Source organism: Calypte anna, chromosome 1, assembly GCF_003957555.1.
Source record: "Calypte anna isolate BGI_N300 chromosome 1, bCalAnn1_v1.p, whole genome shotgun sequence".
NCBI classification, from domain to species: domain Eukaryota; kingdom Metazoa; phylum Chordata; class Aves; order Apodiformes; family Trochilidae; genus Calypte; species Calypte anna.
Window position 1 is genome coordinate 2,316,231 of NC_044244.1, and position 24,660 is coordinate 2,340,890.

The 24,660-nt window shown below is 46.5% G+C and overlaps 1 protein-coding gene across 1 annotated transcript in view; it reads left to right on the forward strand.

The window, feature by feature from the left end:
- PLXNA4 (plexin A4) overlaps positions 1–24,660 on the forward strand; it is a 479,396-nt gene that overhangs the window by 10,874 nt on the left and 443,862 nt on the right. The window contains 1 exon segment of the mRNA XM_030459775.1: positions 16,956–17,138. Within this exon segment, the coding sequence (XP_030315635.1) occupies positions 16,956–17,138 (183 nt within the window).

The window sequence follows — 24,660 nt, forward strand, 5'->3', positions numbered from 1 at the left end:
TGTATGTATTTTTAAAATAATAATAATTAATAATAATAATAAAGCAGGGAGCAAAACGCAGCCATCCTGGAAGAGCCAGAAGCAAAGTGACTTCAGCTCCCTTCATCAGCTTGCTGATGCTATTTAAAGCACCTCTGGGTCAGGGGCAGCCTGGAGTTTGCACAATACTGGTTCTGTTGAGGAGGGGGTCAAGGGTCCTCTGGGTTCAGCATCATTTTCTGGGCCAAATCCTGCCCAGAGCTTTCCTGATGGAAGTGTAGCTGCTGGGGTGAAAATCAGTTCAGGGCTTGTCCTAATCCTTGGAGAATGAGGGAAGATGTTTAAGCCTCTGGGAATGCACAGTTCTATTTATTTTATATTCCAGCACACACATAACTTAATTTCCACCCCCTGCCCCGAAATAAGAATATTTCTCTATTAATCCCAATTGCATGGAAATGTGGGTCCTCATTATAGCAAGTGGGGTGCAAAGGTGATTAGGGGGCTTAAAGCATCTCTCTGATGAGGGAAGGCTGAGGGATTTGGGTCTTTTCAGTCTGGAGAAGAAAAAACTGAGGGGAGAGCCCATCAATTCTTAGAAATTCTTCAAGGGTGGGTGTCAGGAGGATGGGGTCAGTCTTTTTTTAGGGGTGCCAAGTGACAGGAGAAGAGGTGATGGGCACAAACTTGACCATAGGCAGTTCCATCTAAACACGAGGAGCAACTTCTTATCCTTGAGAGTGGCAGAGCACTGGAAGAGGTTGCCTAGATATCTGGTGGGGTCTCCATCTCTGGGGGAATTCAGAACCCACCTGTGTATCCTGCTTTAGGTGAGGTTGACAGGGGAGCTGATGATCTCCAGAGGTCCCTTCCAAGCCCTGATGTTCTGTGAAAACAGAGATGTTGGAAGCATCCATCCTGGCTGGTGTCAAGGTGGGGATGGGAAAGGTTCTTGTGCCTAAAGAGTGATGTCCAGGTCTCATTTGACCATATTTCTGCCCCAGAAACTCCCAACCTGACATCTCCATGACTGTTCTAGTGTGGTTTTACTGTAAATTTCCATGTGAGGATGTTTATTAGCACTGGCCCAGTCTCTGGCCAACATGACAAGAGCTATGGGATGAAACATTAAAATTGCAGAGCCAAGATGAACCTGGCTGGGTAGATATTCCAGTTCAGGATGGAGCTGGGAACCTGGGTGTATATTCCAAACTCTCCTTCCCTGCAGTTCTGCTTTGGTGCACAGATAAATGTCAATAAATGGATGAATGGGGCTCACTGAAAAGCTTTTGCTTCTTTCTCCTGAAAATTTCCACAGAATAAACAGGACCCAGCATCCTTCCCTGTGCCACCAGCAACCACTTGCTTCAATTTAAGAGCCAGTAAATAATGTAGCCTCAGTGTTTTCTCTCTTATGATGAAGATTTTAATAATATTTAAAACATTTAAAGATGTGCTTGAAATGAAGGAGAGGCAAGAGACTCAGATAAGCATGAAAATAAATGGCAGAACCACAGAAACACCCCAAGACCTCCATTTCTTCCATGCAGCACTGGAGCTGGTGTAGCTGATAGAACATATGGGGGACATTAGATCAGGAGGAAGAACATCTTTTTTTTCCCTGTTTCAATGTCATTACCCTGTTGTTGTCAGCATTCCAAAATATAATAGGATTTGTTCAGCTGATTTATCCCATAAACAGCAATATTAGCCAGGCACATATTTAGACACAGGGAGAGAGTGGGAGAGGCAGAGAGAGGGACCATAAAATAATAAGAATAAGAGAAGATTAAGGAATAAGAATAAAGAATAGGAATAAGAAATAAGGAATAAGGAATAGAACCCTCACTGCTCCTAATGAAGGAATCAGCCAGCACTTATTGATGAGCTGGGGCTATTGGTGGGGATCCCATGCCAAGAAACATTAAAGAATCATAGAATCATCATGGGTGGAAAGGACCTTCAGGATCATCAACTCCAATTATCAGTCCTACATCACCTTAACCACTAAATTACCTCCTGAAGTGCCACATCTACCTGTGGGGTTTTTTTGATATCTCCAGGGATGGTGACTCCACCACTTCCCTGGGCAACCTGTTTCAATGCTTCACCATTCTTTTGGTGAAGAAATTTGTCCTCAAATCCAATCTGAACCTCCTCTGGTATGACTTGAACCCATTTCCTCTTGTCCTATCATTAACTACGAGGGAGAAGAGGTCAACACCTCCCTCTCTTTGGCCTCCTTTCTAATATTTAGAGATGGCAAAAAGGTCTCCTCCCAACCTCCTTTTCTCCAAGCTTCCTCAACCTCTTCTCATCAGAGTTGTCCTCCAGACACGGCCAAGTGCTGGGTCCTGCACTTTGGCCACAAAAACCCCATGCAGCGCTACAGGCTGAGGACAGAGTGGCTGGAGAGCAGCCAGACAGAAAGGGACCTGGGAGTCTGGATTGCCAGGAAGCTGAACATGAGCCAGCAGTGTGCCCAGGTGGCCAAGAAGGCCAATGGCATCCTGGGCTGGCTCAGGAACAGCGTGGCCAGCAGGTCCAGGGAAGGGATTCTGCCCCTGTGCTCAGCTCTGGTGAGGCCACAGCTTAAGTCCTGTGTCCAGTTCTGGGCCCCTCAGCCCCTCAGGAAGGAGATTGAGGTGCTGGAGCAGGTCCAAAGGAGGCAACTGGGCTGGTGAAGGGACTCGATCACAGATCCTATGAAGAGAGGCTGAGGGAGCTGGGGGTGTTGAGGCTGGAGAAGAGGAGGCTCAGGGGAGATCTCATCACTCTCTCCAACTCCCTGAAAGGAGGTTGGAGCCAGGGGGGAGTTGGGCTCTTTTGCCAGACGACTTTCAACAAGACAAGAGGGCAGGGTCTCAAGTTGTGCCAGGGGAAGTTTAGGTTAGATATTAGAAAGAATTTCTTTACGGAGAGAGTGATCAAGCATTGGAATGGGCTGCCCAGGGAAGTAGTGGATTCTCCGTGTCTGGAGATATTTCAAAAGAGCCTGGATGTGGCACTCAGTGCCATGGTCTAGCAACCGCAACGGTGGTTCAAGGGTTGGACTTGATGATCTCTGAGGTCCCTTCCAACCCAGCCAATTCTATGATTCTATGATTCCTATACTGAGGTACCCAAAACTTCACCCAGTACTCAAGGTGTGGACACTGTCACAGTGTCCCTGTGTCCCAGGGCTGGCTGCAACCTCTCTCTCACAAAGTTTGATGTTCAGGTGCAGAAGGAGTTTTCACTTCATGGCTTGAGTGAATTTCTCCTTGTCTGACACATGAGCTCTGAATTTCTCAAGTACCCAGAGCTGCCCAGAAAAAGGCAGCAAGTGGGAGATTTTGCTTTTCGGGGCTTGAGTGCTTTAATTCGTTGTTTAAACTGATAACCAGGCTTCTTTAGAATTATAGAGCCATAGAATGATTTGGGTTGGAAGGGACCTTAAAGCTCATCCAATTCCCAACCCCCTGCATGGGCAGGGACACCTCCCACCAGCCCAGGGTGCTTCAAGCCCCATCCAAGCTGACCTGAGACACTGCCAGGGATGGGGCAGCCATAACTCCGCTGGGAAACCTGTTCCAGGGTCTCATCACCTTCACAGGAAAAAAATCTCTTCCTAATGTCCAACCTAAATCTCCCTTCTTCAAGTTTTAACCCATTGATTTATTTAGGATAGCCAGGGTGTCCTGGCATGGAGCAAAGCTGTGCAAGGTGCTGTTTCTCCTTTGCCACTGATTTGCTGCACAGCTTCTGGCAATGCCCTTAACTTATCATAGAATGATAAAAATGGTTTGAATTGGAAGGGACCTCAAAGCTCATCCAGTCCCAACCCCCTGCATGTTCAGGGACACCTCCCGCCAGCCCAGGTTGCTCCAAGCACCATCCAACCTGACCTGAGACACTGCCAGGAATGGGGCAGCCACAGCTTCCTTGGACAACCTGGGCCAGGCTCTCACCACCCTCTAATTCAAGAATTTCCTCCCCATTTCCAACCTCAATCTCCCCTTTCTCTCCAAGTTTTAACCCATTTCCCTTCTCCTCTCCTTACCCCCCCCGTGTCCAAAGCCCTCCCCCAGCTTTCTTGGAGCCCCTTCAGATATTGGAAGGTTGCTCTAAGGTCACCTGGGAGCCTCCTCTTCTCCAGGCTGAACAACCCCAAGCCCTCAGCCTGGCTTCCCAGGGAGGTGCTCAGCCCTCTGAGCATTTGAGTGGCTCTGCTCTGGACACCTTCCAGGAGCTCTGTGTCCTTCTGATGTTGGGGACTCCACAATTGGACACAGAGCTCCAGGTGGGGTCTCAGCAGAGCAGAGCAGAGGGGGAGAATCCCCTCCCTTGACTTTCTGTCTCTGCTTCTTTTGATGCAGCCCAGGACTTGCTTGGTTTCTGGGTCCTGGCTCCTTTCTGGGAGATGATAGGACTGGGCTCAAGGTGGTTCTGGTACAGATGAGCAGCCCTGGAGCTTGGCACAACTCAAAGAACAAGGAGGGGCCTCTCGTACCCAGCTGCGCTCTCTCAATTTCCCTGTGCCAAAGAGCAACCTCACATCCACATCCCTCGTCCTGACACTCCTTTTACCTTTGCAGGACTTTGAGGCTTAATTAATGCTTTTAAGGATCTCTGGGGTGGTGGGTGAAGGTGTTGCTGGCATGGAAAGCAGCATTGTTGTTTCATTTCTGTAGCACTGTTGGTGTGCCTGGCACGTTGAAGCCCAAATGATAATTTTGCCTGTGCAACAAAATAATAATTATAGTAATTGTGATTCAGTGGAGAATCTCTAGTGGAGGGGGGGAGTAAGGGAGGCATCTGGATTCTATCCAGCAAGGTGCTGGTGTTCCTTCCTGGAATAGGAATCAGGGGTGAATGACAGCTGGTAGGAATGCTCCAGAAATGCTTGTTTAACCATTCTGCTGCCAGGAAGTATTATCAGATATTGGGTCAAGCACATTGTCAGTGAAAAGGAGACAAAGAAAACAGAGAAGGCTGTAGGAACAAGAGAACAACACCCTTCAGTGTTGTCACAGACAGCAAAGATGAGGTTGTGGAGAGGTTAGAAGATGCCTGCAGTGTACTGGTTGTGTCCATCTTGTGAAGATCATAGAATCATGGTAAGATTTGTGTTGGAAAGGGACCTTAAAGCTCATCTAATTCCAACCCCCTGCATGTTCAGGGACACCTCCCGCCAGCCCAGGGTGCTCCAAGCCCCATCTAACCTGACCTGAGACACTGCCAGGGATGGGGCAGCCACAACTTCCTTGGACAACCTGGGCCAAGGTCTCAGCATCCTCATAATAAAGCATTTCCTCCTAATTTCTAACCTCAATTTCCCCTCTCCAAGTTTTAACCCATTTCCCTTGGCCTCTCCCTACCCCCCTGTGTCCAAAGCCCTCCCCCAGCTTTCTTGGAGCCCCTTCAGATATTGGAAGGTTGCTCTAAGCTCACCTGGGAGCCTCCTCTTCTCCAGGCTGAACAACCCCAAGCCCTCAGCCTGGCTTCCCAGGGAGGTGCTCAGCCCTCTGAGCATTTGAGTGGCTCTGCTCTGGACACCTTCCAGGAGCTCTGTGTCCTTCTGATGTTGGGGACTCCAGAGCTGGACACAGAGCTCCAGGTGGGGTAAAGCTGGGACATGAGAGGTTGTTACTTGGGAAAGGAATGGCTCTTTGTTAAGTGTTTCTGTTGGATGAACATGCCTGAGAGAAACCCATGGGATGGGAAGGATGCTCAGGATCACAGGGCACAGGGTGCAGAGGATGGAGATCCAGCCTCTTCTTACACCTCTCTCATCACTGCAGTTGGTGTTTCCAGGTATTTGTTATGCAGACAATGTTTGGCAGATGATGAAAATGGAACATCCTTTAGGATAAAATGCAGCAGCTGGCGAGCACTTGTCCTTCTCCCCAAAGTGTCTTTCTCCCTGCTCAGAAAACCCTTTTCACCTAAGTTTTTCTCTCTCTGGGACTCTTACCCCTCATCTCAGCTACAGCAGCACCAGGGGAAGTCAGTCCTGCTGTGTTCCAGGTGCCTAACACAGCTTTGCTGCTGAGATTTGTTCTTACAGAAAAGCTCTAGCAGCTTATTTGATCAATACTTCACTTTGGAAAAATCCCCAAATGCTTATTTACCCAACAGACCATGGCAGTTTCAAAAGGCAGAGTCTCCACACTCGATAATCTCTTTTTTTTTAATTTTATTTTGGGGGGTGTGTGAAAAATTATAAGTGATTTTTTTAAAGCTCATGAAAAGCACTGAGCTGAGAGCCACAGAGATCATATTCCTCTGTTTATCCTTCAGTGTCTCATCCATATGATCCTCCAGCCTCTGAGCCAGCAAAGGGAAGTGTACAGGACTGCAGAAGAACTCAGCATCCTTTACAGTCACGTTTGCAGCTCTACAGGTCCCATCCATCCTCCTTGTTTGTAGGATTTGGTGCCATCTGTGAGGTGATGAACCTCAGTGAGCACACACTTCAGGGATCTGCTTTTCAGCCCAGCTGCATGGCTTGGTGTGCTAATGCTGAGATTTGGAAGTATAATGTCACAATTTCTTTTGAAGGAGTGGAAATGATGTCTACAGAAAGGGAGGCTTGGCTGAGACAGTGATGGTGGTTGGGATGTGAAGACCTCCACAAATGGGAGTGTTTGTCCTGTATCAGACACTCAGGTATTGTCCATCTTCCCTGCCTGGATGAGATTCTTGGGATCTAACTGAAATAACACTTAAGTTAAAATCATAAAATCGATTTGCACTGGAAAGGACCTTAAAGATCATCCAGGGACATCTCCCACCAGCCCAGGTTGCTCCAAGCCCCAACCTGACCTGAGACACTGCCAGGGATGGGGCAGCCACAGATTCTCTTTGCCAGGGTCTTACCACCATCACAGGGAAGACTTTCTTCCTAATGCCTGATCTAAATCTCCCCTTTCTCAGCTTAAAACGATTCCTGCTTGTCCTATCACTTTATGCCCTTGGCAAAAGTCCCTATCCAGCTTTTCTGTAGCTCTCTCAGGTACTGATTAAAATACCCAAACAAAGAGTGTAAATATCCCTCTGAAAAATACTGCTGGGTCTCTGAGTCCATTCTGCACCTTTCCTTGTTTACCTTGTCACAATGTGAGGGTTTCTCCTGGCAGATGTTTGGGGGTTGATATAGGAGCTGAGGGATGTGATGAAGCTGGTACCAGTACACCATCTGCCAGTAACATCTTCACTTGTAATGGAGAGTGACCAAGGAACATGTCAGAACCATAATTCTGATTATTCTGAATAATTCTGATTGAAAAAGACCTTTGAGATCATTAAACCCAACCATTACCCCAGCACTGCCAAGGCCACCACTGCCCCATGGCCCTCAGCACCACATCTCCACGGCTTTTAAATCCCTCCAGGGATGGGGACTCCACCACTTCCCTGGGAAGCCTGTGCCAGGGCCTGATGTTGTTTTCCTGTTCACATGATATCTATGATAAGCTTCTCTGGATCATCAAGGTGGTGATCAAGAAGGATGTAGAGGTCCTGGAGCAGGTCCAAAGGAGGGCAACCAGGCTGGTGAAGGGACTCGAGCACAGGCCCTATGAGGAGAGGCTGAGAGAGCTGGGACTGTTCAGCCTGAAGAAGAGGAGGCTCAGGGGAGACCTCATTGCTGTCTACAACTACCTGAAAGGAGGCTGTAGCGAGGTGGGAACTGGACTCTTTTCACAGACGACCTTCAACAAGACAAGAGGACACAGTCTTAAGTTGTGCCAGGGGAGGTTTAGGTTAGATATTAGAAAGAATTTCTTCACGGAGAGGGTGATTAGGCTATGGAATGGACTGCCCGGTGAGGTGGTAGATTCTCCGTCCCTGGAGACATTTAAAAAAAGACTGGATGTGGCACTCAGTGCCATGGTCTAGCAACTGCTCCGGTGGGTCAAGGGTTGGACTAGATGATCTCTGAGGTCCCTTCCAACCCGGCTAATTCTATGATTCTATGATTCTATGAATCTTGAATTTTTTTTCCTGATGGCATGAACTGTTCCACTCTGCTAGCCCAGTTCTGCTTCCAGAGCAGGAATGCTGCTGCTGGCCATTCCCAGTGCCTGGCTAAGGCAACATCCATAGAATAAGTGGGAACAAGAGTTGGAGAACAAGCCATAGGCTGGAAATTATTTGGAGTGGCTGCTCACAGGCTCTGTGGCTGTGATGGAGTCAGCAGCCCCTGAAATCTGTGGTGGGCATCTCTGGGGTCTGAAAAGAGTAATAAGGAAAGTAAACACTGCCAGTATTGCTTAAATTTTGTAATATTAGGGTCTACACCATTTTTAGGGTTCACCAATGGGTGTACATTGTAGACATCTTTTGGCACCTTGCTCATTCAGAAAGTTGGGACTTCAAGGATGTTAAATTTATGGCAACAATTACTCCTTACTACCAATCTGCCAGCTCTGCTGAGCAAAAGGCCTGAAGACTAAAGAAACCTGTTGGTCTCTGTAAGAAAGGCAACCTCCTCTTCAGGAAATTGCAAATTTTATGACGTGGAGGTATATGGGATAGACTGTTGGGAAGCCTTATGCTCACAGGGTAACAGGACCATAAATGCAGACATAAAAAGTCTGTAGTACATTAAGATTCAGCAGCACTTGGGTAACTTGACACCAGCCCTTGAACTGATACTTAAAACCCCAGACCTAAAAACCAAGTGCCTGTTGTAGTCCTAGTCAATCTGAGTAACTTTCCCTCCCTTTTCTTGAGTTCCTGATTTATGTTGGAATGAAAACCTCTTAGCCTAGTGGGTGCAATTTCCCTGTAATTGGTAAAGTTACCCTAACAGCACTGTCACTTGTGTCTGGTGACATGTAATTTTATGGTAAGCAGGGCTGTGGTTGCACAAGTGAAAAGCAGTGTGCAATTATAATAGATTTCCAAATGCTGGCTCTCCATCCAACTTCCATTATATCCCAGAGCACCCTGGGGAAATGATACTGGATATTTTTGGGGGTCATTAGATTGCAGGTTAACCACTGAAGACTGGGTTGGTTGGTGATCTGTGCTATCTTGGCTTGGTGGCTCAAAGTTCCCATCTTTTTTTTTTTTTTTTCTTCTGCATAATTTCCCCTTTTGAACTGCAGCTGACAAAGTTCTGCAGCTGTTGATGCTTTGTAGCCTCTTCCTGACCCAGTGTCAGGAATGTATGTGATGGGCAGGGCAGGAACAGGCCTAAAATTATGGGAATGATGTGGCATGATGTGACAGTCAATGGAATTGTCTCCATCCTGCCCCTAGGACCTCATAGCTAGGCACAGCCAATAGGTTGCCATGGGATGGTTCTGCCAAAGTTCACAGCACTGATTGTGGGCAGAACTTGAGCTGACCCAATGGTCTCAAAGGAATTTTGACTTGGAGAGACTTGAAGGCAGCATGGCCAGAAGCAGGAGGTCAGAGTTAGAGCCAACCCAGCCAGGTTCTAATACCAGGAGTAGGGTAAACTAACATTTCACCAGAATTTCACCAAACAGTAGAGCCCCTGGTGATCCCACGAAGAGGAGACAGGCAGAGGCAAACAGGAGAAGCACAAACCTTGGGAGCTACCTGGCTGCTGCTGGAGTTTAAAGATCTGTGGTTGGCAAAGAGAGGGTTTATGGTTCACCCTTCCACCATGTGGTCTAGACCTTAATTTTCCTTGCTTGTATCACTTCTGGTACCATGAAGTTCCTTGTGACATATTTATTTTTACAGATTCCATCTCTACTTTTTTTTAAATATCCCACTGAGTAGGATCCAGGTGCATCCTCATCCTCCTCCAGTCCTTGCAGTCAGGAAGGAAAGAAGATCTTGCAGTCAGGTGATGGAAAAGACCTTGGATATCTCCTTGCAAAGACTCAGATACTTATCACTGTTGATTTCTTCTTGCTCTTGGCTTCTTGGCCCCACTGGCAGCACAGACAACCGTAACATATGTGTTCCCTCCATCCTCTGACCCAGCCAAGCCTGAGAGAACAAGAGTGAGGAGCCAAGTACCTGCCACCATAGGATGTCAGGGCAGTCAGGCATGAGCTGCAAATCAAAGGCAAAACTTGGCCACTTGGACATCCTTCATCCCCAGCCCAGAATTTCTTTGGAGCCTCCTGAGGTATCTGGAAAAAACCCTCAGGGCTTTGACTGGGGTGGAAGGTTTTACCAGAGGGAAAGCCAGGATGGCTAATCCTTCATGGAAGCTTTTCCCAAAATATGGATTAAGCTGTGTTTGATTCTCCAGGGCTGTTTCAAAAGCAAATAGCTAAAGCAGATGTTTAAGGGACAACTCCAGGTTCTGATGAGCACCATTTGCACTGCCCTCCCCCCCCCCAATCTCTGGTGCTTCAGCTGGGAAAGAGGATGAGGATGGGGAAAAAAGTCTTGTAATCAGAGCTCTAACCCTTCTGCTGAGTTTGGGGGTTTTTTGGGGCTCAGTGAATCTCTGGGGGACTGAGCTATCCCCAGCTTTGTGAAACCATCCTTTCCAGGAGAGCTTGGATGTGTTTGTTATTTATTTGAGAGCTTTCATTGTGGAAAAAGCAGATGGCTGCCAGAATCCTCCTATCAGTCAGGCCCATTCTTTTGCACATCTTTCCTATTTCACTGGTGAATGTGAATTTCACTGGTGAATGGTGAATTAGCCTCTGGTTGCTGATGCAGGGAGCAGAGGTGGGAGCAAACCTCAGCCTCTCACCAACCCAAGGTGGAGAGGCAGCTTCTGGGACTCAGGAAGGAATTTATGCCCAACCATTCTCAGACAAAAATATTTTGGATGTGTAGAGCACCACAGAAACCTGTGTTCAGCAGCTTTCCTGGGGCAGGGGTGGAATATTCCCTGGGGCAGGAGTGGGATTTCTCAGGTGGGAAGCTGGTGTGGGGTGATGAACTGATTGCCCCCAGTCCAGAATGAATTTACCAGCTCAAGATGTGAGGCTTGCTGATCCTATTCCTGCCTCTTTAGATCTTCCCTTTGGCTCTCCCTGAGATCCCAGCACTTTTAGGAGCAGAGTGAATTCATGTCCTCACCTCTGCTTTCATTCTGGGAAGTTGTTAAGGTGAAATTGCCAAGCAGAGAAGCTCCAGGAGAGTTTAACGTGGCTGCTTTATATTGCTGCTAGGAGTGTCTGGAATGGAAAATAAACCTGTGCTTGCAACTCCTGACCCTTTCATCATAAATCCAAACTTCCTTACGTGTTTCTCTTTGCTGAAGAAGATGACTGTATTTCTGCCTTCACAAAGGCCTGTGTGCAGCTGAGAGGCACAGCTGCACAGAAGTTGGTGATGTTTATTTGTAGGGTTTTGCTTGCTGGCATTTTTTTTTTATTGCAGACAAAGAAATAACCCAAATATGTTACATGGAAATAGTTTTCATCTGGTGTGTGGCTGGCTGGCCTGGCTCCTGTTTTTGGAGGATGGTTCTTGTCCTTAGGGGTGGCTTCTCCAGGAGCCACACAAACATGTGGGTGAACATCAGGGCCCATTTGGAGTGTCCCAGAGGCTGTGGTGGGCTGTGATGGTCCTAGATCTCATCTGAACTGTGTCATATAAGAGAATAGGTTGATTTCACTCTTCAGCCTTGGGTCATAGGATGGTTTGGGTTGGAAGGGACCCTTAAAGGTCACCTAGTTCAACCACCTTGTCATGGGTTACTCAGAGCCCCATCCAACCTGCATTTGCCCCATTGAATAGGGCATCTTCCACCTCTCTGGGCAACCTGTGCCAGTGTTTCATCACCCTCAGCTGAAAAATTGTCATTCTTATATCTAGTCTGAATCTCCCCTCTTTTGGTTTAAAACCATCACCCTTTATCCTATCACTAAAGGCCCTATTAAACCATCCATCCCCACCTTTCTTATCAGCTTTTCTGATAAGGATGTGCCTTTCTGTAGATAATCTCAGGGTAATAAGATGAAATAAATAGGCTTAAATTTAGTTTTGGGTCTGTTGGGGGAAGGGGGAAAACCTTGATATCATCCCCATTAAGGGTCAGCCTGAATTCAGGTGGATCTGTGCCCAGGCTGATGGAGAAGGAACCACTCTGTGGCAATTGGATTAATTAATTCTCAACAGATTGGAGATGTGCTGCAGATCAGCCATGGGTTATTGTGCTTGATGCTGGGTCTAGATCCTCTTAGGGTTTTGCAGGAGGCTGAGAGCTTACTCTGAGCTCTGAGAGGCATCTACAGCAATCCCATCCTCTAGCTAACACATCCTGGCTGCTGATAGAGTCTGTTCCAGACGGCTCAGTGCTGTGTCCTTACAGCCATGCAGGCTCAGACCTGCCTGGTAAGCTAAGAGAAAATAGTTTCTATCTGCCTGCAAAACAGCAGATTCTGGGATTCGAGGTCCTGGGTCATGCAGGAAGGCAGAGGAGCTGATTGCATGGTTCACAGAATCACAGAATTGTCAGGTTTGAAAGGGACCGCATCCAGTCCAATTCTCCCACTAAAGCAGCAGCACCCAGAGCACATTACCCAGGACTGCATCCAGGGGGGGTTTGAATATCTCCAGAGAAGGGGACTCCACAACCTCCCTGGGCAGCCTGGGCCAGTGCCTTGGCACCCTCCCAGCAAAGAAGTTTTTTTTCTGAGGTTTCAATGGAACTTCCCATGGCCCAGCTTGTGCCTGGTGCCCCTCATCCTGTCCCTGGGAACTCCTGAGAAGAGTTTGGTTCCATCCTCCTTGCACCCACCCTTTAGATACTTGGGGACATGAACAGGGTCTCCCCTCAGCCTTCTCTTCTCCAGGCTGAAGATTCCCAGCTCTCTCAGCCTTCTTTCATCACAGAGAAAATCTCTTCTTGCTCCAATCCCCCAGTCACCTTCATCCCCCTCAGTCCTTTCTGACTTCAAGGGCTTCAGCTGGAGGAATTGATTTGGGTTGAGCTGCAGGGAGGGGAGGCTGAGCTACACCAAGGACAACCTCAGCCTGTGCCAGCTCTGCTTGATTGCTGTCATTTCACTGCTTTTTGGTGTCATTTCCTGCTGTTTGAGATGAAGGCTGCACCCTAGGTTAGATGCCTGCTGGCACTATTATGTTTTCCATCCTCCTGGTGATGGAGAAAGCTGTTCCCTATTCCTTATTTTCCTTGAAAGCCACGGTGAAGCAGGACTTTCTTCCTTTGCACCTCTTGTTTTGCTTGTAGAAGGTTTAGGAATTTCTTGCTTTTCATCTGAAACTGTCCTTAGCCTGCCAGGCCAGGAGCAAAACAGAGACACAGGCACAGTTTTCTTTTAGCCTTGAAACACCCACTATAAATATGTGATGTGAGGAGTTTCTGGTCAAACTGGGCTTGACTTCAAGATCTGGATTCTTTTCAGCTCCTACATCCCTAGGATACTTGAGATGGGAAGAGACCTCAACAAATCCTCTGTTCCAGCCTCCTTTTCCCAGTATGATAGATCTTGATGTTGGATGCTGAGTGAATCAGCTGCATCCTTTTCCAACCACCTGGCTCTACAAGAAGGTGATCCAGCACCTTAGAAATTTGGTTGGGTGGCTTCTTCTCTGACCTCCCTCCTTTCCTCTTTATGGAGGTAATTTAGATGAGCACTTGTAGGCTACTTGCTAAGTTTTTTGCATGGGTGAGATGGATCCCAGAGCAGGTGATGGGTCAGGTTTGTCCCCCTGCATGACACAAACACACTGTACACACTCTGTAGCTTTTTCTTGGAGTCAGTTTGCCTTTTAATTCTTTTAAATACAGTCTTTGGAGGCTTTCGTAGCACCAGAAAATGTAATACAATTCTGTTTCTTAGTGTCTTATATTTTACACCTCCAAAAAGCAAAAAGGTAGCTTGGAGGGTTGTAAAAATACTTGTATGCAGCATCCAGGATTTCAGACATTTCATACGTGGCAGTAGAGTCTTACAGGAGGTAACTCTAGAATGTACACAAAATAATGTACTGCATCACATGGTTTAGGTTTTCAAATTCAAAAATTTTTTTTCCATTCTAAGTTCTAGAGTTCCCACTTGATACCAGCATGGGGAAAGGAAGGAAGCAATTGCCACCTTTCTGAAGCTTTAGAAGCAAAAATCCCTGAAGTTTAATGTCTCCAGATAGCCCATCTCTGACAGTGAGTCTCTAATGTCTTGCAGAAAGATCATACAATCATAGAACTGGCTGGGTTGGAAGGGACCTCAGAGATCATCAAGTCCAACCCTTGATCCACTTCCACTGCAGTTCCCAGCCCATGGCACTCAGTGCCACATCCAGGCTCTTTGGAAATAGCTCCAGACACGAGGAATCCACTACTTCCCTGGGCAGCCCATTCCAATGCCTGATCACCCTCTCCAGAAAGAAATTCTTTCGAATCTCCAACCTAAACCTCGCCTGGCACAACTTGAGACCCTGCCCTCTTGTCTTGCTGAGAGTTGCCTGGGAAAAGAGCCCAACCCCCCCCTGGCTCCAACCTCCTTTCAGGGAGTTGGAGAGAGTGATGAGGTCTCCCCTGAGCCTCCTCTTCTCCAGCCTCAACACCCCCAGCTCCCTCAGCCTCTCCTCAGAGGATCTGTGCTCCAGTCCTTTCCCCAGCCCAGTTGCCTCCTTTGGACCTGCTCCAGCACCTCAATCTCCTTCCTGAGCTGCGGGGCCCAGAACTGGACACAGGACTCAAGCTGTGGCCTCACCAGAGCTGAGCACAGGGGCAGAATCCCTTCCCTGGACCTACTGGCCACGCTGTTCCTGATCCAGCCCAGGATGCCATTGGCCTTCTTGGCCACCTGGGCACACTGCTGGCTCATGTTCAGCTTCCTGGCAATCCAGACTCCTAGGTCCCTCTCTGTCTGGCTGCTCTCCAACCACTCTGTCCCCAGCCTGTAGCGCTGCATGGGGTTGTTGTGGCCAAAGTGCAGGACAAGATCTGGGCACCATCACTGCCTCAGAGCCATTTGTACTTCTTGAGTAATCAAGTTGCAGCTTTTCCCTCCTTATCTATGTACTGAAACTGTGTGTGGTCTCATTGTCTCCAGAAATCCTCAGCTTTTGGGCCGTCAGCTTGGTGGTCCCAAACCTCAGAAGAATTTGGCCTTTGGGTCTAGACTGTAGATTTATCTTAGACCTTGTGCTGGCATCATAGACTTGGAACATCCTGTCAGCTGCTCACAAACGCTGTTGATCTGATCTGTAATTGCTCTTGGTGCTGATGTTTTAGGTCCAAAAGGGCAGCCCACAAACACTAATAGCTCTTGGAGGCCAGAGCTCAGGCTTGCTGTGCCTTACTAATGGCTGTTTGAATTCCTTGTAGGTTTTATATGTTCATAAATACATTTAGGATACATTATTCTTTCATTCAGAAAAACTAGCTGTAATTATTCCCTGTAATTGCTGGGTGAGGAGAAAATTAATCAACTATCAGGCTTTTAGTGCTTGTGAACTCAAATAAGGAGCAGCACATATTCTCTAACTGTGTTTCCAGAAAGATGTGGGCTCAGATAAATAAAAGTGGCATGGTCCTTTTTTGCTGATATATCCAAATTGGGCAACATTTCTATACAGTTAATGATTGCATTTTTAGGGCTTTGCCCAGCAAAACATTTTAGGAGGGTGCTTAGCTTCAAAATTACCAGTGGTCCCAGTGAAGTTCCTGCATCCTGGTTTCTTGATGGAGAAGAATGTTGTTCATCAAGCCAGGTCACCTTCCCCAGCATTGGGGACCAGCTTGGCTTCTCCAAGGTTTTTGTGGAATGTCACCAGCATGCTGGACTCAGCCAACCCCATCCTGGGACTTTTCTGGTTGGGAAGCAATTGCCAGCTGAGGAGTGTGGATTCCATATTTAAATGGAATATATATTTATATATTTGTATGCAATTCATCATCATTGTTATTATTCCTATCTGTTCATGAAAGAAAAATCTATTCTAGGGGTTTTTTTGCCAACCTTAAAGTCTCTCTCTCTTATCCCCCTTTTTATTTTCCCCAGTGGGAGGATAACAGAGCATCTGTCACCTGGTTATGGACGAAAACTGTGACATGTAACTAGCTGGGTGTCTTCTCTTGAGGAAGAAGTGATAGGATAAGAGGAAAAGGCTTCAAATTGTGCCAGGAGAGTTTTAGATTGGATATTAAGAACAATTTCTCCCCTGAAAGGGTTGTCAGGCCCTGCCCAGGCAGTGGTGGAGTCCCCATCCCTGGAGGTGTTTAAAAGCTGTGGAGATCTGGTGCTGAGGGCCATGGGTTAGTGGTGGCCTTGGCAGTGCTGGGTTAATGATTGGACTCTTCAAGGTATTTTCAAACCAAAATGATGCTATAATTCTATTCTATGATTAAACTAACCCCAGGAATGGGGAGTGTGTGCAGTCACTGTGGCATTTAATCCTTGGTGTAGTCCCTACTGCAGGTTTAGAGATTTGGTCTGGGCTGCTCAGTTGTCTCCCAGATCATTCCTGGACATGCCTTGGGGGTCTGTAATTTCCAAGATGTAGTATGAGTGATGCTACAGGGTTTGGAGGTGGGAGGGGAGTTATTTAGGTTCCATAAATGTGACCCCCTACCACTGGGTGTAAGGTTAGAGGACAACCCAGGGTCTATTTTATCTGCCAGTACAGAATCAGCTCAGTGGTTTTTGTTCTGGATCCCATGGGAATGATGTGCACACATTTTTAAATTTTTTTTTTTTTGACAGAACTCGACTCATTTAAGACACTTTCAGCAGACTTTGTCTGTGATTGCTTGCCTTGACTGGTACAACTTGACTGGTAAAGCAGTAGGAAAAAGGCTTAACGTAATGTATCCTGCTGGGATGTCACTCAAGAGAAGCAACTTTCCAGTTCTCCTTCTGTCTGTAACTCATTATGCAACTTTGGACACATTTTTTCCACCTCTGTATTTCTCCAGTCCTTCCTTTGTCATTGATTTCTCAGCCTGCATAAATTACCAGCGTGTTGTGCAACCGTGTCCCTGCTTGGATGGATGCTTCCCAAAGAGCTAAAGAATTGGTGGCTTCATTTTCATTTTTATTTTTTTTTTACACTCTTATTCTTTCTGTTTACAGCTGTTAACAATTGATGACAATTTCTGTGGCCTGGATATGAATGCCCCCTTGGGAGTATCATCCATGGTGCGAGGGCTTCCCATTTTCACTGAGGATGGGGACAGAATGACATCTGTGATTGCCTACGTCTACAAGAACCACTCCCTGGCTTTTGTGGGCACCAAAAGTGGGAAGCTCAAGAAGGTAAGACCTAACATGGTCCTCTAAATCAGATTTTCATGTTCCTTTGAGTCTTGCAGTGTTGCATTGAGTGTGTGCAGGGGCTTTATCCTAAGGTGCATCGCTTATTTTGAGGGCAGGAAATGTTCTGGTTGGCAAAAAAGTGTTTGAGCCTTGAGGGATAGAATGTGAGAGAGGCTAAATTCCTCCTTCCAAATTGTTGTTCATCAGCACATGAATGTTTCTGAAGTCAAACCACAGACCCAGCCACAGTCGGACTTGAGGCACTTTACATCCAACAGTTTTTTTGGGTTTTTTTTGTGTGTGTGTTCAGAGCATCTCTAATTAAGGAGTTGATCACAGGGTATCTGTGCATGCTGGAAGAAAAACTGACTCTGGCTGAAGTTTAAGAGACAAGCTTCATCCTCTGGAGATCTTTCTTCAGAGCAATGTGACTGGACTGTGATTTCACCACGAGCCCAGCATGAGATTAGTGGTTGCTCTGTTTAGGTCAAGCTGGGCCCTTGTACTTGAAGGAAGAGAATTTTCATCAAAAAGGAAGCTGTGTCTTGAATGATAATGAGCATTATGTTTATGGCTGACTCCACAGAAACCCAAACACAATGAGGAGTTTATTTATGTTCCTCACTGTGCCCTCACACCAAAAAGATTTTTCTTCTGTGGCTGTGGCTCTGTAGTTGGCTTTGAAAAACATTAGGAGAGAGGCTTGGGAAGGTGGAAACTGGGAATCATCTACCTGTGGTTTTTTCCATGCAAGAGGAGGCATTGGAAGTGCCCTTCTCATGCTGATGATGGACACCAGCTCTGTTTTAAACCCCATGTTCCAGTCTGACCACCTTGGTCTGAAGGTTCAACCCAGGAGTGTTGCATTATATTGTATATTGTTGTATTATATTGTATTGTATTGAGGATATTGTGGATTTGCCGTGATCATGGAGGTGGGTGAGAAGCTGGGAAGGGAATTTGGGCAGAGCCCTGGGAGTTGTGTTGTGTTGGGTGTTGATTTCTCTTGGAATTCTTGCAAAAAAAAACCCCACAGCCTTCCAGGTTGGGGAAAGGAAGGTGGCTTGTGGATGAGATGGACTGAGAGGGGGAAAGAAGGGAATCACTTGTTCACAGATGCTTAAGGAAGGTCTGAAATCTCTGGTGGTTTTGTTCCTCTCCTTGTTTCTTTGCTTGAAAAAAACCCAAAAAACCCCAAGATTGTAAATTCAGATGGCACTGCTCTCATGCTGAGGGACTTCTGTGAAGGGAACAGGGTCCTGCCCACTGGCAAATGTCTCTGGTTTTGCTCACCAGAGTAAAGGCTACCAATGCTTTTGAAAGGAGAATATATATGTATTTTTAAACAGTCTCTTCAGGCATGTGGAAAAGGAGCCAAATTGGTTTTCAAACAGTCAAAACAAAAATAATCTCCTCCAGTGACTGATGAGTTTTTACTTCTTTGTCATCTGTGATCCCATAATAAACTTTAATTCTCCTGTCTCTTGGGAGGGGGGTGGAGAAAAGCTGAGATCTGAATGGGGAAGATCCAAAAAGATTTAAGCAGTGAAGAATGACTGCTGCCTCCCTGCACATGCAAGGATTTTGATTATTCTTTTGGCTTCAGGAGAAAGAAACTCAGAACCAGCTCTGACTTTGCCTTTGCAGGTCACCATGCAGAATCCAAGACCTAATTCCTTCTAATAGGGAAAAAAGAGGAGTGAGAAAGTTTTAGTGTGGCAGAGAGCAGAGGCAGCCTTATAGGGTAATGAATGAGAAAAGGGGAGCTGAACCAGCTGATGTAAGTGGAGAAAGCTGTATTTTATTCCCTTTTTCCTAATGTGCTGAATATTCTGTCTGCTGTAGTTAGTGCTTTTGGTCTGTGTGGCAGAACTTGGGCTGAGATCTTCCTCAGCTGAGTAAATCTTCATCAGAGAAGCAAAATACAAAGAAAAATGGGGCTCTGCTGAACACCTGTGGTTGTTTTGGGCCAGTGGGACCAGGCTGGAAACCTTCAGCTTCTGTAGGTTCATCCCCATCCTTGCTCTGATTTCCGCTGTCACCAACTACTCCAAACACTCTCCTTTCACATGGCTCCTGAGGGTACCTGAGCTCAGGACATCATCCTTTTTTGGGTGCCCCACATCTGGGTCTAATTTTAGCATTCAACATTTTCACCTGAAACTCCCTGGCCTCTTCCAAGCCTTCATGGGGCCCTTTGAAGCTTTGTTTTCCATCTTGGTTCATCAATCAGCTGCTTTTGAATGGGAAGCAAATGTAATATTCTATTGGTATTGCAACTGCAGTGGAATCCATTGTCAGCATGAAGTTTGATTTATGGTCAGTTTGGGGTTTTTTTTTATTTTTAAATATCTAAATAAACTTTGTAGGATTGGGTGAAACTCCATGTGCCAATGGACAAAGCCCTGGAGATTATTATATATTTTTTTCCTGCTTCCTGGGTCCCACCATGCTGCTGTTCCTGGTGTAGTGCAACTCAGCTGAGCTCCTCTGAAGTCTTTTGGGTGGCTTGAAGAAAAAAGAGTTACAAGATTATCTCCAAGATGGCAAGATCTACTCAGCTGCTTCAAGTAATGACAAGATGGTTTGGGGGAAACTTTCCTCCTTTTTTTTTTCTGCAGTTTCAGTCTTTTCCTCTGTGTTTTTATCCAGAAGAGGCAGACTATAGATCAGATTGTGATCGTGAACGTGCTGCAAAATACCCAGAGTCATAAAGCAATATCTGTTGGGTGATATACAAATGTCACATATGTCAAAGGAATTTATCCAGTGGCACCCACAGCTGAAGTAAAATATTGTGCTTTACAGGAATGTATCATTAAAATGAAAACTAGCAGCATATCAGGAATCTGCCCGTGTAACCAAGACAACAAAGAGAGAAAGGAAAGGAAAAGCCAAGATAGAGATAGGGTGGGAAAAAAAGAGTGAGTGAAACAGAATGACAAGGTTGGCCCCAGCTATTTCACTGCCCCAGGCAAAATCCATTTTGCAACCCTTGCTCATTCACACAGCTCCATGTGCAGGCCAAGGGGAAGGCACAGAATGATGTGCTGTAGAAATAGAGAAATATGCCCTCCAATTCTGCTGCCTCGTCCACAGTACAGCCTGGCCCTGCAGACTGGAGATATAAATAGGATAAAAATGCAGAGCTATGGAAAAGAAAAAGTTCCCCCCCCAACCACATCTCAAGTATGGAAACCAGAACCCTGGGGTTAAAGGTGTGATAGGTGCTGGGGGTGTCTGGGGGATGGAGATGGGGGGGCTATGGATTAAAGTCTGAAGGGTTCTGGTGGCATCTTGGGGGTGGGTAAAGGTGTCCTAGGAATGAGTGCTTTAGGAGAAAGCCAGGTCCAGTGTTTTGCTCTACTAGAACTCCTGGTGTGCCTCCATCCCTCACTTTCCCTCCTACAAAGAGTAGGAAATATTTCGCTTGCTCAAAGAAGTGTTGTGGAAAATGAGCACAGTAAACCTGGTGAGGTGTGATCATGTCAAACAGCTGAACTAGATAAAGCAGATGAGCTGGAAAAGCAGCTCCTGACCACTTGTGGGCATTAAAAATCCTGTGGTACTTTTTATTGAGAAGTATTTCATCTTCTTGCAGTATCTGTCATTGCCTTCAGTGTTGGCTGGCCCATGGTGCTGCCATACCACCACGTTGGTGAGCATTGCCACAACTTTATTATTCTCCAGGGTTCTTTAGTGTTATGTTTTGTTTTGGGTGGTTTTTTTTCTATTTTTTCTATTTTTTTTTTTTCCCCAGGAGATACAACAAGGTTTAACAAAGGTCTGGTTTCTCTCTCTGCAAACAGCAGCACAGCCAACCATTGGGAACAGGAGTTATTTCTGGGGATGTGCTTCCTACAAACCACTTTGCTGTAAACCAGCCAGGGGATGTACCTGTGGAGATGCTTTGAATGGCTTTGAATGGCTCTATTTGCTTATTTATTTTTTTTTTTCCTCTGGTCTGTCTGGCCAAATTATGTGCCACTAATACCTATCATCTACTAAAAGAGCGTGGCACTATTCAATATTCCTTGTATTCCTTCCCCAGGCATTTAATTTATGGGTCATTGCTTTTGTGCAGATAGTTTCCAGTCAAAGAACTACAACTTCCCTGCAATTATTCTGTGTGTAGATGCAGGTGGAAAGGGCAATTTAAGTTTACAAATGTCAGCCTGGGATTTGCACTTGTAACAACCCAAAAGCTCTTTGGCCAGTTGGAAATGTTTATTTGAGAACAGAGTAGCAGCAATTTAAAATTACTTTAAACTTCCCCATAAGAAATAGATATATTTGAAAATCTAAATATTTTGCTCAAAGCCTTTTCAGTTCTAAATTCCTTGCAGAGAAAGATATTTGGCTTCCAAACCAGTTCTTTCACTCTGTGGCTTGTGTTTCCCTTTTCTTAAAATCCCATCATTTTGAGGTCTTTGAAGAGCTTTTCAGATTGGGCTGAAGGTTTCCATTCAGCTCAGACAGCTCTGAAATCTGCCCAGCACTTCCCACCAGGTATCACCTCCACTGAGCACAAAATTCACAATCCTCACCAATTTCCCCAGCCAGCCTCCGGATTACCCTGAGCCCTCAGGACCTTTTTTCCTTTGAATCCAGAGACCAAACCCCATGGGGAGGTTTTTAGATCTGAGTGCTGGGATTTGCAGTTCTCCTTTTGGCCCATTTCTCTGGTGGGTTGGGGAAGGTTGGCTTGCCCTGCTAGTTAATTGGATTGGAAAATAGATGCAAGGCTTGGCTCCTGGTGGTTGTTGGCCTTGGAGCTGGGGTTATCCCATCCCATCCCATCCCATCCCATCCCATCCCATCCCATCCCATCCCATCCCTTGGTTGGCAGCTCTCTTGGTTGGATGCTACTGTGCTGTTTACAACCTCCTGGCCTCAAAAAGGGGGTGGGAAGTGCTGAAAGCTGTTGAAGGAGTCATCTGGAGGCTTGGAGAAGACTCCTTGGTCTACAGTAGTCTCAGGACAGCTTCAAGAGGGTGACCCTAAAGGACAACCAGACCTGCAGTTCTGTTATAAAATAATTGAATGGTTTACATTGGAAGGGACCTTAAAGCTCATCCAGTTTCAATCCCCTGCATGGGCAGGGACATTTCCCATGAGACCAAGTTTCTCCAAGCCCCATCCAACCTGACCTGCCCGGGATGGGGCAGCCACAACTTCCTTGGACAACCTGTTCCAGTGTCATTATCATCACTTGTTGCTGTGATGGTTCCTCTTGCTTCAATTTCTTCTCTTCAATCCTCTTTCCCTCACTCTCACTTGGGATGAGATCCTTTTCCCTTTCCAAAGCATTGTTCACCCCATTGAGCAGAAGAGAAGCCCTGGTGGGACTGGAATTGTGTTGGGTGTTTCCACACAGCTGGATTGATCTTGAGTGGGCACCAGAGGAGTGAAATTGAGTTTTTAATGCAAAACAGAGCAAATTTAAAGGGGTGCAAGAGATGGTCAGAGAGCTTCAAGTTACAGAGTCTAGGTGGGGTCACTGATGACCCCATTGAGCAGGAAAAATCTGAGCCCTGGTGGGACTGGAATTGTGTTTGGTGTTTCCACACAGCTGGATTGATCTTGAGTGGGAACCAGAGGAGTGAAAGTGAGTTTTTAATGCAAAATGGAGCAAATTTAAAGGGGTGCAAGAGATGGTCAGAGAGCTTCAAGTCACGGAGTCTAGGTGGGTTGGTGACACCACCATGGAGAAAACCATCTTCCTTTTCTACTCCCATTCTCCAGCTCCTGGGACAGGAGGTGAGATGGGAGCCCTGGTTTTGCCATGCACAGGTTTACAATCTCATAATAACTGTAGGGAAAAAACCATGGATCCCCCCTGTTTTTCCAGGCGAGGAGGTTTCTGAATATGTACAAGACAAGAAGCCCAGCTTGGTTTTGATGTTCCCTGGAGGATATTCTGCTGCTGACAGCTCTGTGTGAATGTCAGCAGGGAAACTCAGCTTCCTTCTCCTTCCCTCTGCTGCTTTGAAAGACTCGGGGATTTTTAATTTAATTTTTTTTTTCCCAACTGTTTGGCAAGTGGACTCGACTGCTCTGAAAACATGCTGGAGATGCTCTGGCTCCTGCTGGGAAGCTGGTTTCTGCAAGAAGGACTTGTTCACCCCAGCCTCTCCTCACAGCTCCCTAAATCAGCAGGAGTCTGGGTGCTTCACTGACTTGTGATGGAGTGATGCCACTTCCCATCTGTATCTGCTGCCTCTGAAGGCTGTAGTTGTCTACATCCTACACTGATATATGGTCCCTCTCTGAGAGTTGTTGCCAGTTTATGTGTCTGAAAAGCAGCTCAGTTTTCTGGCTGCAGCACTGGGAAAGTTGTGTTTCTGGTAGCTGCGGGCTATGTGGTATCTGATGCTGGTGTTGGGTGGACCAACAGGCAGCCCTGAAATGGGGGGGTGATGGGAATCTGTGTGGATACTGGGCAGGGACACACTGGGTCTTGTAAAGTCGCTGGGTGGTGGTGCTGGAGTCGATGCAATCCCAGAATGTCAGGTTGGAAGGGACCTCACGGATCATCTGGTCCAACTTTTCTCATGTTATTGTTGATCTGAGATGGCTCAGCACCCATCAAGCTGAGACTTCAAACTTTCCAAAGGGGGGGAATCCACCACTTGCCCTGGGAGACCATTCCAGTGTCCTCAGAGTGAAAAATTTTCCTCGTGTTCAAACAGAATCTCCCCAGGAGCAACTTGTGCCCACTGCCCTTTGTCTTGTCCATGGGGCTCCTTGTAAACAGGGAGTCTCCATCTTCTTTGTAGCCCCCTTTTAAGTACTGGAACATCCCAATAAAGTCTCCCCTAAGCCTTCTCTTCTCAAGCCTGAACAAACCAGCTTTTCTCAACCTGCCTGGGTCGACATGACCTAAAAGTGTTGGGTGGTCAGATACCATCTCCATGGGTGAAATCAGAAATGCAGGAATTGTGCATCCTATTTATTGGTTGTTGTGCTGCCTTTCTTCCCCTGCTTCTGTGAAGTTTGGTGAGTGGATGGGCACCTTTCTGTTGTGCTTCATCTTTCCTAGCCAGAGGTTGAATTAGGTGGGAAGCAGTTTCCCCTGGGCATCTCTTCATCCCAGAGCTGCAATCATTTGGGAGGATCTGACTGAGCAGCAGAACTGTTCATCCAAAGGGACCTAGAGAGGATGGAGCAATGGGACTGACAGAAACTCCCTTAAGAAGAAGAAAGGAACAACCCCTTGAAATGATTCAAGCTGGGGAACAACTCTCCTGAAAAGGACCTGGAGATCATGGTTGACAGCAAGTTGCTCTTGAGCCACCAGTGTGTCTAGACAGCAAAAAAGGTCAACCCTGTCCTGTATGTCCTATATGACCAGGAGCACTGCCAGAAAAAGGGAATAATTTCCCTGATCTCTAGATATTATGCTTGGTTTTAGGTCCCTCAGTATAAAAAAGGCATTGATCAACCAGAAGAAGTTCAGGAGAGGGTGAAGGGATTGGTGAGGAAGTGGGGAACCTGCCCTGGGAGGAGAGGATGATAAATG